Genomic DNA, 14,145 nt, shown 5'->3' with positions numbered 1-14,145 from the left:
TTATACAGATATATATATATATATATAGCCGCACAGTAGGTTCAGAGAGCTGTATCCAGCTGCAATCAATATGATGCCTGTATATATATATATATATAGTGGGAGAATACAGAGTCATTACTAGAGTGATAGAGAATAATGCAGGAGATCTCTATTCATTCACCTTCTCTCTTCTCCCTTTGTATGAAAGCTGTAACACTGAGTAATGTAGGGAATAGTATATATTGTCCCCCATGTAAGTGTTAAACCTTAGGCCTGCCTTCCATATTCCTCCTCTCCTGCCTCTTCTCCCCAACATTTTACATTCTCACCTCTTCTGACCTCTTCTTCTTTCTCTATGTTTCTCTTCTACATTTAGATTTCTTTCTTCTTCTGTTTCCCATCTTCTTTGCCCTTTATTCTCTTCCCTTTCTAACCCATTTCTCCTGTTTGCCCCCTCCATTGTCCCTCTGTTTCCTGGCAAGGCTGCCATGAGGGGGCTACATTCAGTAATGTTCTACTCAACCCCATCCTATCATTCCTGGGATCCTATAAAGCCAGACATAGAATTGTCCAATAAGACCAGTGGGGCCATGACGTTTATCTGTACAGGGTGCTAGAGTGATTTGGGTTTTGGGTGCATTACAGTTGGACAGGGGTACATAGGCTGTGATTGGCAGGATGTAAAACTATGAAACTCCTGCAGTGACCTTGGGCAGGGCTGTCCAACTGGAGGCCCATGGGCTGAATGTGGCCTTCAAAGAGATTTTTATGATCCCAAAAATGCCCAAGATCTCCATAGACCTTTTTGATGACATGGCATCAAAGTTTCTTAATAATTCAGCCCTTAAATGTGTGAAATAGTGTCCCACAGCTTGGAAAATCTTGGATGGCATGGGAATATAGGGAGAAGGAAAAGGGAGAGTCCTGGAGACACCTAGAAAATTAGGTCAACTTACATTGAAGGCTAGAGGCCCATTAAGCCTGAGTCTGCTGGGAAATCACTCAAACAATGTCCAGATAGGCCAGTCTGAGAGAGAGAGAGATATAGATGGATAGATAGACAGATATAGATGGATGGATAGATAGATAGATAGATAGATAGAAAGATAGATAGAGTGAGCTCTGGGGGTTGATACCAAATTTCCCATGAGTACTTGGGCTGTCATTTGCTAGTGCATTGTTGTTTGGAAATGGAACAGCCTGTGTTTCCAACCAATTGCCATAGTAGCCAATGGGGGACAGTTTGGTGCCACCCTAGAGGTAAGTACTAAATATTACAGGAGTCAAAGCACCTAATATCACTACGTGTGCCATTGGCCATTGGCATTTTTTGGAAGTGGCAGCTGGGAGTTACTTTCTTATTATCCTTCTATACATGTCCAGCTATATGTGTAGGTCAGTCTCCAATGCAATAATATCTGTGAGGTGGAATGTCATATCTGCCAATCACTGTTCCTTTCTATGGAGGATACTATCTTGCCAATGGGATAAGTGTGGGAAACCTCCCATTAATATTATGGAGATTTAATTAATACTAGCCCAATACTGGCCCTATGATGTTCCTATACTGGCCCTATGATGTTCCCATACTAGCCCAATACTGGCCCTATGATGTTCCTATACTGGCCCTATAATGTTCCTATACTATCCTAATACTGGCCCTATGATGTTCCTATACTAGCCCAATAGTGGCCCTATGATGTTCCTATAGTGGCCCTATGATGTTCCCATACTAGCCAAATAGTGGCCTTATGATGTTCCCATACTAGCCCAATAGTGGCCCTATGATGTTCCTGTACTAGCCCAATAGTGGCCCTATGATGTTCCCATACTAGCCCAATAGTGGCCCTATGATGTTCCTATACTAGCCCAATAGTAGCCCTATGATGTTCCCATATTAGCCCAATAGTGGCCCTATGATATTCCCATACTAGCCCAATAGTGGCCCTATGATGTTCCTGTACTAGCCCAATAGTGGCCCTATGATGTTCCCATACTAGCCCAATACTGGCCCTATGATGTTCCCATACTAGCCCAATAGTGGCCCTATGATGTTCCTGTACTAGCCCAATAGTGGCCCTATGATGTTCCCATACTAGCCCAATACTGGCCCTATGATGTTCCCATACTAGCCCAATACTGGCCCTATGATGTTCCAATACTGGCCCTATGATGTTCCCATACTAGCCCTATTCTGTTCCTATAAGGAATTTCCCATATAGACCTTCCATTCTGTGATTTCTCTGTTCTTACGATTCTTTGCTTTATTCCCCCATGTATCTGCCCTTGTGCCATAAGAAGTCCCAGAGCGATGGACACCAATGTGACGGTGACCCTGATTTGGCCGCAGACCAACCGAGGCTCCATAGCCATCGTGATCCTCACCCTCGTTTGCTTCTGCTGTTTCCTCTATTCCATCATCGTCATTCTCCACATCATCCTGGCGACCCCCCACCTCAGGGACAACACTCGCTACCTGCTATTTGCCCACATGTTGGTCAATGACACAATTTACCTGGTTACAGGACTCCTTCTGTTCCTGGGCGCCTGGTACCTGATATACCTCCCCGTGCCATTCTGTTACTTTACATACACCGTAGCCACATCCACATACAGGGTGACCCCGTACAACCTGGCGGTCATGTCTCTAGAGCGCTATGTGGCCATTTCCTTTCCCCTCAGACACGCAGAGTTTTGCACTGTAAGGAACGCGACGGTCGCCATTGTGGTGATCTGGACAGTGGCGCTGATCCCCAATCTCGCCGATTTCATCACCATCAGCTCGGCCTTTGGGAAGCTCCGCCCCATGGTGTGCAGTCAGGGGGCTCTGTCAGTGACACCAGAACAGAACACTATCAGAACTCTCACCTTCACCATCAGCTTCTCCCTGGTTGCCCTCATCATCCTATTCACCTACGTCAAGGTTTTACTGGTGGCCAAAAGCATCGGCTCGGGAAAGTCATCCGCCATTAAGGCCAGCAAAACCGTCATGCTCCATGCCTTCCAGCTCCTCCTCTGCATGACCTCCTTGCTCTCCTCCATTACAGAGAGATACCCATTTAATTACATTTCTCTCTTGACCGTCTCCACCTTCCTTCTGTTCACCTGCCTGCCCAGGTTCCTCAGCCCTTTGATTTATGGCTTAAGAGATGAAGTGATTCGCAAACATTTTATAAGAATTCATTCTGTAAGGAAATAAAGGTGAAGTAAATCCTAAAGTGTTGTTTTAAACATTTATTTCTGATTTTATGCCGAAATGCTTGTTACCATTACATTTTGTTGGAGTTTGGCCAATTTTAAGCTTAAGGGGTCAAGGCAACAGTATTACAGGGATACTTTGGCTCATTTGGAATCTAATAACAGGTTCTACTATTTAATTTGTTTCTTAAACCAATAAATTAATTTATTTAGCTGTAATATTGGTGTGTAGGTGCATTGAATTTGAACTTTCAGACTACACAATAGAACTGCTTTCAGATAACCTAGAACTACACAATAGAAATGCTTTCAGATAACCTAAAACTACAGAATAGAACTGTTTTCAGATAACCTAGAACTACACAATAGAACTGCTTTCAGATAACCTAGAACTACACAATAGAAATTCTTTCAGATAATCTAGAACTACACAATAAAACTGCTTTCAGATAACCTAGAACTACACAACAGAACTGCTTTCAGATAACCTAGAACTACACAACAGAACTGCTTTCATATAACCTAGAACTACACAACAGAACTGCTTTCAGATAGCCTAGAACTACACAACAGAATTGCTTTCAGCTAACCTAGAACTACACAATAGAAATAACCTATTCAGATAACCTATTGTAACTAAAGGAGTCATGACTTGGCTGAGCCGGACTTGGATTTTTACTATTGAGTGCTTTTATCATATATACCACTAGGTGGGGTATGGGAGCATTTTTAGCAATACAGGTGTTAGGGAGCTGCTATCTTGCTACCTTCCCATTGCTCTGCTGATTAGCTGCTGGGGGGGAGCTTGCAGCGCAGCAGTAAAGAGTGACTAAGGTTTATAAGAGCACAAGTCACATGGCTGAGGGCACCTGGAAAACTAAGAATATGTTCAGGGTCATTCGTTTGAGTAGTCAGCAAAAGCCAGGGCAGATACTGTCAGGGTGGCATGGTAGAGCAAGAGTGGTTGGCAGCTCCATTTATTATGGACTAGAGGGGTACAGTTTCTGGAGGGGCCAGTCAACATAGACCTACATATGTTGTGATTGTGTCAATAAATGATCATATTTTAGCAATATTCTATAGGTGAAAGGGACATGATAAGAGTGGAGATGGACATGAGGCATGGAGTTCTTAATCATGAATTAAATTGATTGTATGGGGGGTGGTACCCTTTGTCCAAACACTCTCTCTCTAAGGGAAATAGCAAAGGAGATGTCCTTGTGGCGCATTGAAACCACCATGGGTAGGTAAGTAGATACAAAATCACACAGTAAATGTATAGGGGGGCTTTAATGGAGCAACTGTACATTTATGGTGATTTCTGTGCACCAGAATGGAAGGGCAAATTCATGCATTTTGGCACCCACACTTCCATATGGGTGACGGAACACCCCATGTGCCATTGTCATAAGGTGATATTGTTTTTTATTCACAGTTCTCAACCACTGCCATATCTGTAGGCCTCATTCATGTAGTCTCTTGATTTTGGGGTGATCCAACCTACAGCGCCTACTGCCCCACCTTCTGTATTTGTGGCAAACCCCCTCTTCTTTCCTTGGATTAGATGCCATCATTGCCATAGGCCCTAATATTAATAGACCAACCGCCATATTGAATGTCCAGTCAAATTGATAAATGTTCCATTCTTTCTTTGTATGGACTATTGGCGCAGTCCGTATCCTTTATATAAAGATCTGGGGTTCATAGACCTCTCTATTATAGGGAATTTTTTTATCAGTTTTGTTTGAAGCTGATCAATGGGAGACCTGTTCTCCATGTGCAATGGTGCTATATATTAGATACAAAGGGGGTGATTTATCAACGGTTAAGTTTGATTTTTTTTCTGGACCAGGACCAGACAGATTTTTTTAGCACCTAATATGGCCAAAATGTGCAATGGTTACATGGATCTCTGAACTTTATGTGGATTCAATGGCAAAGGTTCATATTGGCTCCATCGTTTTTAATATAACCTGAGGCACCCGTCAGGGTTGTCCGATGTCCCCTTTACTTTTTCATTTGGCTATGGAGCCTCTGGCAATGGCAGTTAGAATCAATGCAGATAAAATGGGTCTTTTAGTCCATGACACTCATCAGAATATCAGTTTATTTCCTGAAGATGTCACATTTATAGAGGCCTTTGACACCCCTCCCAAACCTACTGGTCCAATTCCAGGTGTTCAGTTTTGGTCGAATTTCAGATTTGAGGACCAATACCTCCAACAGAAGCTCTCAACATCGGCCTGCCCAATGAGAGTTAAACTATTAGCTTTACATTTTTCATTTGAGTGGTGTTTCCATTTCTTTTCTAGGAATTCAGTTGGCTGATCAGTATGGAAGCCTCTACCAGGACAATTAGCCAATAAAAATGAATTTATTCCCTAAACTCTTGTATTTTTCTGGCTATTACTGATGTTACTTCCACATCTGGGGCTGAGACATTTTGAATCAAAATTGCTACAGTTCATATGGAGAGAAGGGACCCATCCGGGTCGGTACATGTATTTTGTGGTACCTTAACCCAACTTGAATTTCTCTCCAGTAATGGGTGGGAACTGGTTTAGGGGCTGTTCCTCCTTGAGGACAATGGTCTATATTTGGTGGACTTGCCCAAGGCAATCTGTTTTTGGATAAGAATATATAACTTAACCTATAACTAAGGGTTGTCCATAAATGTTTTATAATGAATTATATGTTATCTGTTTACATCCCTGAACAGTTTGCTTGTCACTATGTCAAATGTCCATCAAGTTCAACCATAATGCCTATATATAACCTGCCTAACTGCTAGTTGACCCAGAGGAAGGCAAAAACCCCATCTGAAGCCTCTCCAATTTGCCGCAGAGGGGAAAAAATACCTTCCTGACTCCAAGATGGCAATCGGACCCGTCCCTGGGGCAACTTGTACTAAGAGTTATCACCCTGTATTCCCTCACTTGCTAAGAATCCATCCAGCCCTTTCTTGTACCTATCTAATGTATCAGCCAGTACGACTGATTCAGGGGGGAATTCCACAACCTCACAGCTCTCACAGTAAAAAATCCTTTCCCAATATTAAGCTGGAACCTCCCTTCTTCTAAACGAAGTGGGTGCCTCGTGTCCGTTGGAAGGGCCTACTGGTAAATAAAACATTAGAGAGGTTATTATATGATCCCTTTATATATTTATACATAGTTATCATGTCACCTCTTAAGCGCCTCTTCTGCGCGACAAATCTCCCTTGTCACAGGTGACTAATCCCCCCGAACTACCATCCCACCGGCGAAAATGTAAGTTGCCAGTGGGATGGCACACGCTGCGCAGGCGATTTCGGCAGATCCTGACAAGGGAGATTTGTCGCAGGCGACTAATCTCCCCGTGTGCCAGAGCCCTAACTCAATCATGTCCCGTTTCAGTACTGGAGACCAAAACTGAACAGCATATTCTTGTACTAACTGCCTTACTATTCCATTTCTATATGAAGAAAAGATCACTCAACAAATCAGGTCTTCTAGCTTAGATGGCCACAGATCTTTATTCTTCAAGTGCCACCGATATCTACAGGTTGGGTTTAGGGCTTGTTGTTGAGGAATATCATTATGTTCCAGACCAATATTCCTTAATTTTACCATGAACCTTCTGTGAGGTACTGTATCAAACGCTTTAGCAAAGTCCAAGTAGATCCCATCCACTGCCATTCCAGCATCAAGGTTCCTGCTCACCTCCTCATAAAAGGCGACTAAATCAGTCTGGCAAGATCTGTTACACATAAAACCATGTGGCACAAACTAGTATTGTGATTTGCAATGTATTCAAGTACCCTATCCCTTATTACCCCTTCCAGAAGCTTTCCTACTACTGATGTCAGACTAACAGGCCTATAGTTTTCTGGCTGAGAATGGGATCCCTTTTTAAATTTAGCAATACACCAGTTACTTGGCAATCACAAACTAAGCTCGTTTAAAGGGGAACAAGAACCTTATTGGGAGTAAAATAGCATTGGGAGAGAAACTCAAGAATGACCATATAGTTTGAATGAAACAATAGATCAATGTCACTGCACTGTCCCCAGTTTCTCTGATCCACGGCTTCTATTGTATCTCAGTTTATGGGCATAAACATCTGATTATTATAAAATGTTCCCAGAGTTTCACCTTTACATATTAAGAAATAATCTCTCATTAGTGGCCCCGGGTCCCTCTGTGCCCCACGGTGCTGGTCAGGCAGCCCCATAGGTCTTTCCCATAAGCCATTAGTACAGCTTTCTCTCTTGGGAGCCATTATTTACATGTTTGTTTGTTACAAGACACAAAAACACCATGCACAGGCCCTGGGCTGCTGTCACTTACCTGCACTAAGGGACCCACTCACTATATACTGTATATAAAGGATATAAATGTCTCTACAGGTATGGGATCCGTTATTCGGAAACCTGTTATCCAGAAAGCTCCAAATTACGGAAAGCCTGTGTCCCATAGACTCCATTTTAATCAAATAATGTAGATTTTTAAAACTGATTTCCTTTTTCTCTGTAATAATAAAACAATACCTGTACTTGATCCCAACTAAGATATAATTACCCCTTATTGGGGCAGAACAGCCCTATTGGGTTTATTTAATGGTTAAATGATTCCCTTTTCTCTGTAATAATAAAACAGTACCTGTACTTGATCCCAACTAAGATATAATTACCCCTTATTGGGGACAGAACAGCCCTATTGGGTTTATTTAATGGTTAAATGATTCCCTTTTCTCTGTAATAATAAAACAATACCTGTACTTGATCCCAACTAAGATATAATTACCCCTTATTGGGGCAGAACAGCCCTATTGGGTTTATTTCATGGTTAAATGATTCCCTTTTCTCTGTAATAATAAAACAGTACCTGTACTTGATCCCAACTAAGATATAATTACCCCTTATTGGGGCAGAACAGCCCTATTGGGTTTATTTCATGGTTAAATGATTCCCTTTTCTCTGTAATAATAAAACAGTACTTGTACTTGATCCCAACTAAGATATAATTACCCCTTATTGGGGCAGAACAGCCCTATTGGGTTTATTTAATGGTTAAATGATTCCCTTTTCTCTGTAATAATAAAACAGTACCTGTACTTGATCCCAACTAAGATATAATTACCCCTTATTGGGGCAGAACAGCCCTATTGGGTTTATTTAATGGTTAAATAATTCCCTTTTCTCTGTAATAATAAAACAGTACCTGTACTTGATCCCAACTAAGATATAATTACCCCTTATTGGGGCAGAACAGCCCTATTGGGTTTATTTAATGGTTAAATGATTCCCTTTTCTCTGTAATAATAAAACAGTACCTGTACTTGATCCCAACTAAGATATAATTACCCCTTATTGGGGCAGAACAGCCCTATTGGGTTTATTTCATGGTTAAATGATTCCCTTTTCTCTGTAATAATAAAACAGTACCTGTACTTGATCCCAACTAAGATATAATTACCCCTTATTGGGGGCAGAACAGCCCTATTGGGTTTAATTAATGTTTTATTAAATTTTTAATAGATTTAAGGCATGAAGATCCAAATAACAGAAAAAACCCTTATCCGGAATACCCTTGGTCCCGAGCATTCTGGATAATGGGTTCTATACCTGTATATACGGTATATATACAATATAAATGTCACAATATAAAGCTGATTAGTAATTAATTACATTTCTAATTACATGGCAGTTTGCCCCTTATAACGACCCCTATGCTTAGCTTCTCAACAGCTGCCCACTGAGCATGTGCAGTGCCACTGACACTACAAACAAGGTCCAAGAGCTCCTGTGACAACTTTGAAGACCTGGATCATTCCTGTTAGATGTCGAACCTTTAGGCTGGTGCATTTAGCTCAATATATAAAATATGACATTTGTTTCTAGGGTTTAGTTCTTTAAATATAGAATTGCTGCACCTTTTCCTATAAATTGAATGTGCTGTACCTTGGTGCACCGTGTGAGTCATGTGATATTATATATTGTTCCTAATTTATATACTGAACACAACACAATAGGTTCTTTCGGGGCCCCAATAACAAACACCCCCTCTGCCCGACCCTAAGGCCAGGCTTGCACTTTAATTGGGGCTCAGCATCAGGCTACAGACTGGGGTACCATTACACCCGTGCCTGTACATTGCATTCGTCTCATACACTCAGCTTGTTACGCTCTGTGACTGTGTGATGAAGTAGAACTAAACGCCACGCGGCAGGGGAATATCTCCGCAGGGGCCACACCTGCCCATTTCACTTACTGGTACGTAGAGCTGACACTCTATGGCACCCGTGGGAGCTCCCCAGCTAAATTAAACATGTTTACCATCTTCCAACCTGCTGTGTGCGGATAAATAACAGCCTGTAGGTGCCAGCCTAATTGCCTTAATGAGCCCCATTAGTACTGGCTTTGCTAACGTTGGTTTAATGGGTCCCACTGGGGGCCACGAGCCCGGGATCCCTGAAGCCCTGCCGGCAGCTTTGTGTGTCTGTGCTGAGAGACTTTCATCATTAAAGGTCCGGAATTATTCAGCGGGGGGGGAAGAGTTAAACAGCAGGTAATGAGTAATATATGGCAACGTTGAAAAGAGTGATTTATTTAGAAGAAAAATGTATATTACAGGTATGGGACCTTTTATCCAGAATGCTTAGGAACTGATGTTTTCCAGATAAGGGGTCTTTCCGTACCTTAAGCCTGCTAAAAGTCATTTAACCATTAATTAAACCCAATAGGGCTGTTGTGCCCCAATAAGGGGTAATTATATCTTAGTTGGGATCAATTACAGGTACTGTTTTATTATTACAGAGAAAAGGGAATCATTTAACCATTAAATAAACCCAATAGGGCTGTTCTGCCCCAATAAGGGGTAATTATATCTTAGTTGGGATCAAGTACAGGTACTGTTTTATTATTACAGAGAAAAGGGAATCATTTAACCATTAAATAAACCCAATAGGGCTGTTCTGCCCCCAATAAGGGGTAATTATATCTTAGTTGGGATCAAGTACAGGTACTGTTTTATTATTACAGAGAAAAGGGAATCATTTAACCATTAAATAAAACCCAATAGGGCTGTTTCTGCCCCAATAAGGGGTAATTATATCTTAGTTGGGATCAAGTACAGGTATGTTTTATTATTACAGAGAAAAGGGAATCATTTAACCATTAATAAACCCAATAGGGCTGTTCTGCCCCAATAAGGGGTAATTATATCTTAGTTGGGATCAAGTACAGGTACTGTTTTATTATTACAGAGAAAAGGGAATCATTTAACCATTAAATAAACCCCAATAGGGCTGTTCTGCCCCAATAAGGGGTAATTATATCTTAGTTGGGATCAAGTACAGGTACTGTTTTATTATTACAGAGAAAAGGGAATCATTTAACCATTAAATAAACCCAATAGGACTGTTCTGCCCCCAATAAGGGGTAATTATATCTTAGTTGGATCAAGTACAGGTACTGTTTTATATTACAGAGAAAAGGGAATCATTTAACCATGAAATAAACCCAATAGGGCTGTTCTGCCCCAATAAGGGGTAATTATATCTTAGTTGGGATCAAGTACAGGTACTGTTTTATTATTACAGAGAAAGGGAATCATTTAACCCATTAAATAAACCCAATAGGCTGTTCTGCCCCAATAAGGGGTAATTATAATCTTAGTTGGGATCAAGTACAGGTACTGTTTTATTATTACAGAGAAAAGGGAATCATTTAACCATTAAATAAACCCAATAGGGCTGTTCTGCCCCAATAAGGGGTAATTATATCTTAGTTGGGATCAAGTACAGGTACTGTTTTATTATTACAGAGAAAAAGAAAATCATTTTCAAAAATTAGAATTATTTGCTTATAATGGAGTCTATGGGAGGTGGCCTTTCTATAATTCGGAACTTTCTGGATAACGGGTTTCCGGATAACAGATCCCATACCTGTAATTGGATTGGGTAGGGTATTTGGGGTATTAGCTTTTCCTATAACAGATCACAATTCAGGGGTGTCAGCTGTAGTCGTAACCATGCTACAATACCAACCAATCAGATGTCTGATTTCAGCTCCTGTTTCCGACATTAGCGTTAAAACCCCACTAGCCCCGCCCATCTGTTCCACTTCCTGCTGCCTTCTTTCCCAGGCTGTTCAGGGGGGCGGCGGCCCTGTAGGATAGGAACCAATCAGCAGCTAGGCTGACCTGATAGGGAACTGAAGCCTGTCTGTGTTTGTGTGAGTGCAGGGCTGTGATTGGCTCTCCCCCTCCTACTGTGCTTCTGACAGGGACATGCCCACCCCTCATTTGAAACACAGACAGGGACCTGAGAGGATCTATAGGGAGCTCCAATAAAGGGGCCATTTTTACAGATTAATGTTTAGCCCAAAGTGCAAAATGTGCCACTGTAAATACACAAACACAGTGCAACAAGGGCGCAATGACTTGGCCATAAAAAAGTCCAGTTGTTCAATCTCCAGGGTCACCTGGCCAAACGGTGCAAAAATTATCATAGAGTCTATGGTAAGCCACATTATCCCCCAACCTCCCCAGCCAATGGCCCCCTTTGCCCTTCCACCTCCAGCTCAAAGCTTACAAGGGGTTAGAAACAACTAATGGACCTCCAAGGTCCCAAAGCAGAAAGGGGGTCGGGTAGAAAGAGCCTAATGCCATACACCAGCCCATATCTGTGCTTTTGACCCAGAGCCTATTGCACCAGATCCAAGTGGAAGACATACGTAAGTGCCATAGTGACTCCTAATAGAGTAAAAAAAATAATAATCGTAAAATTCATTAAAAGGTGTGGCTGTATACAGCCTCTGGACTGAAGGTAAAATGTCTTCACCTCCAATGCCAAAAGGCTCTGGTAAAAGTGCATAGTGCAAATGAAAAGTGCCATTGCTCCTGGTGTTTCTTCATCACCGGTCTTCATCTGGCACCACAGGTTTGGCAAGGCCTGGGACACTTTCCTGGGCTCCATCTGCCTCATCAGTGAAGGGGCCAAAGGCACCCAACCCTTAGCTAGGATGTCCCCCCCTCTCACCTTCAAGACCAGATACTACACTTGATCTCAGCCAAAAGGCAGAAAAGTGTTTGGGATTGCTGTTGGTGGACAGCCAAAAGTTACTTCCCAAAGCCCCAAGTCTTTGTGATCATGGTCAACACCTCCCTGGTGCCTGCGGCACTGCACATGCTCAGTGTGCTCCTAACAACTATAGCAGGGGTCCCCAACCATGGGTCCCGGACTGGTGCCGGGCCTAGGGCTGTGCTGAACCAGGCCACCTCTGGTCCCAATTACCTGTGATCCCAGCTCCAGGATGTGTTACACAGCTTTCTACTGATCGCGACAAGGACCAAAGCACTTAAAGGTCCATGCTAAGCGGTGGGGGATGTCCCCACCCCCAATCCTTGGAAAAATACTTGAAACCGGTCTGTGGTGCAAAAAATCTTGGGGACCATTGAATTATAGCTTAGCTACACTTAAGGAGATTCATTTGACAGATATAAAATGTTGTGCTCACTCAGTGTAATATCCGCCACCCTCCCAAAGCTTATCTGGTCATGTGTCATTTACATTTTGGCCTTGCTTCTCACCAAGGCCTCTTGGCCACTGCCATGGGGAATATCAGCCATAGTCATACTGATTAGAACTGGACCAGGTAATGTAAACTCAGTCACGCTCCAGCTAATGTTGTGCCTTGACTGTAAAAAGTTCTTCAGTACTGGGCTTAATATCCAAGGTCAGTCTCGCCCACTGGGATGGAATCAGCAGGGCCCAAATTGTTCTGAGGGCCTCCAGATATCTCAGAAGATACCATGTGTCACTTACAAATAGAGTTATGGGTACGTGGTGGAGTCAACAAGCAATTTATATGAGATGTTTTAGTTATACAAGATGATATTTGCAAATGGAACAATACAAGAACCTACTTTTGGAAGGATCCCCAAACCCCATGAAACTGCATGTTAGCTGCTTGTTAGCAAAACTGTCTCATTAGAAAACATCAGAGCTGTCGTTCATAGGTCTGGGAATTCTAGAGGAAACCCAAGTGGATAGAAGAACCTCCAGGGAAGGGAGCTGCCATTTATATAAAAGCCACAATGCTTGCGTAGTTCATGTGCTCGGGCGGTTTCCCTACAGCGCTTGCTGAACTAACTTGGTACCCAGACTGCACCTGAGAATTTCAGAGGATTTCACCACCAAGTCATACCTTGTTTGGTCTTTAACCATTGAGACCATATCTGTGTTGCAGAGTTGGCACTAAGGAGCATTCACCCACCGGGGTGGTATTTTCCATATCGTGACTAGAGAAGCAATTAAACTTGGCTCCTGCCCCAGAGCACCAGATGCAAAGTACAGAAGGTTTGGAGATGCAGTGAAGAGGCAAAACGTCCTAAATATTGTCCACTTCTTCCTGCTGAAGGGATAACCCACCAATTATAAAGGCTCAGAATGTCCAACAGGTGAGCAAGATGAACACATTCATATCTGTGATTTCTAAGGGGGCATCAGCAGAGTTTGGTTCCACCAGGGGGGAAATCCAGCAATGAAAGGGCAACTTTGTAGAGGTGAATTAGCAGTTTGTTAGGGACATAGGGCAATATAGTTACATATACTGTATGTACAATAAGACTCATCTCAGGGTAGAGCAGAAGGGTGGAGAAACAACGAAGAATCCCAGATCAAAAACTGAACAGATACTCACATATATACAGTAGTTACATAGTTACATAGGGCTGAAAAAAGACCAGAGTCCATCAAGTTCAACCCTTCCAAGTAAACCCAGCACACACAACTTACCAATCTATACACTCACATACACAATGCTCTCCTGTAGAAACGTGGGTTTTGGGTGCCAAGCCCCAAACTTTCACCCAGGGGAGTGGATGGTCATACACCCCAAAGAAAGGCTGGCACCCCAAAGAAATAGGCCTTTAATCACACGTAAACATACTTGGGGGTGGAAGAACATGAATAAAATATGTC

General features: G+C 42.4%; 1 protein-coding gene and 1 pseudogene across 1 annotated transcript; both read left to right on the top strand.

Moving 5' to 3' along the window:
* The window catches only part of LOC116406442, a 954,163-nt pseudogene that overhangs the window by 822,563 nt on the left and 117,455 nt on the right, over positions 1–14,145 (top strand).
* LOC100495989 (odorant receptor 131-2) lies at positions 1,146–3,196 on the top strand. Its single transcript, XM_002942522.4, has one exon. The coding sequence runs from the start codon at positions 2,294–2,296 to the stop codon at positions 3,179–3,181; it is 888 nt and encodes a 295-aa protein (XP_002942568.4). The 5' UTR covers positions 1,146–2,293; the 3' UTR covers positions 3,182–3,196.

Source organism: Xenopus tropicalis, chromosome 2 (assembly GCF_000004195.4).
Source record: "Xenopus tropicalis strain Nigerian chromosome 2, UCB_Xtro_10.0, whole genome shotgun sequence".
Lineage (NCBI taxonomy): Eukaryota > Metazoa > Chordata > Amphibia > Anura > Pipidae > Xenopus > Xenopus tropicalis.
This window is presented reverse-complemented; position numbering and strand designations above follow the sequence as displayed.

What these genes read in the sequence shown, in the direction of transcription:
- LOC100495989 (XM_002942522.4), top strand. Translation starts at nt 2,294, where the DNA reads ATGGACACCAATGTGACGGTGACCCTGATTTGGCCGCAGACCAACCGA.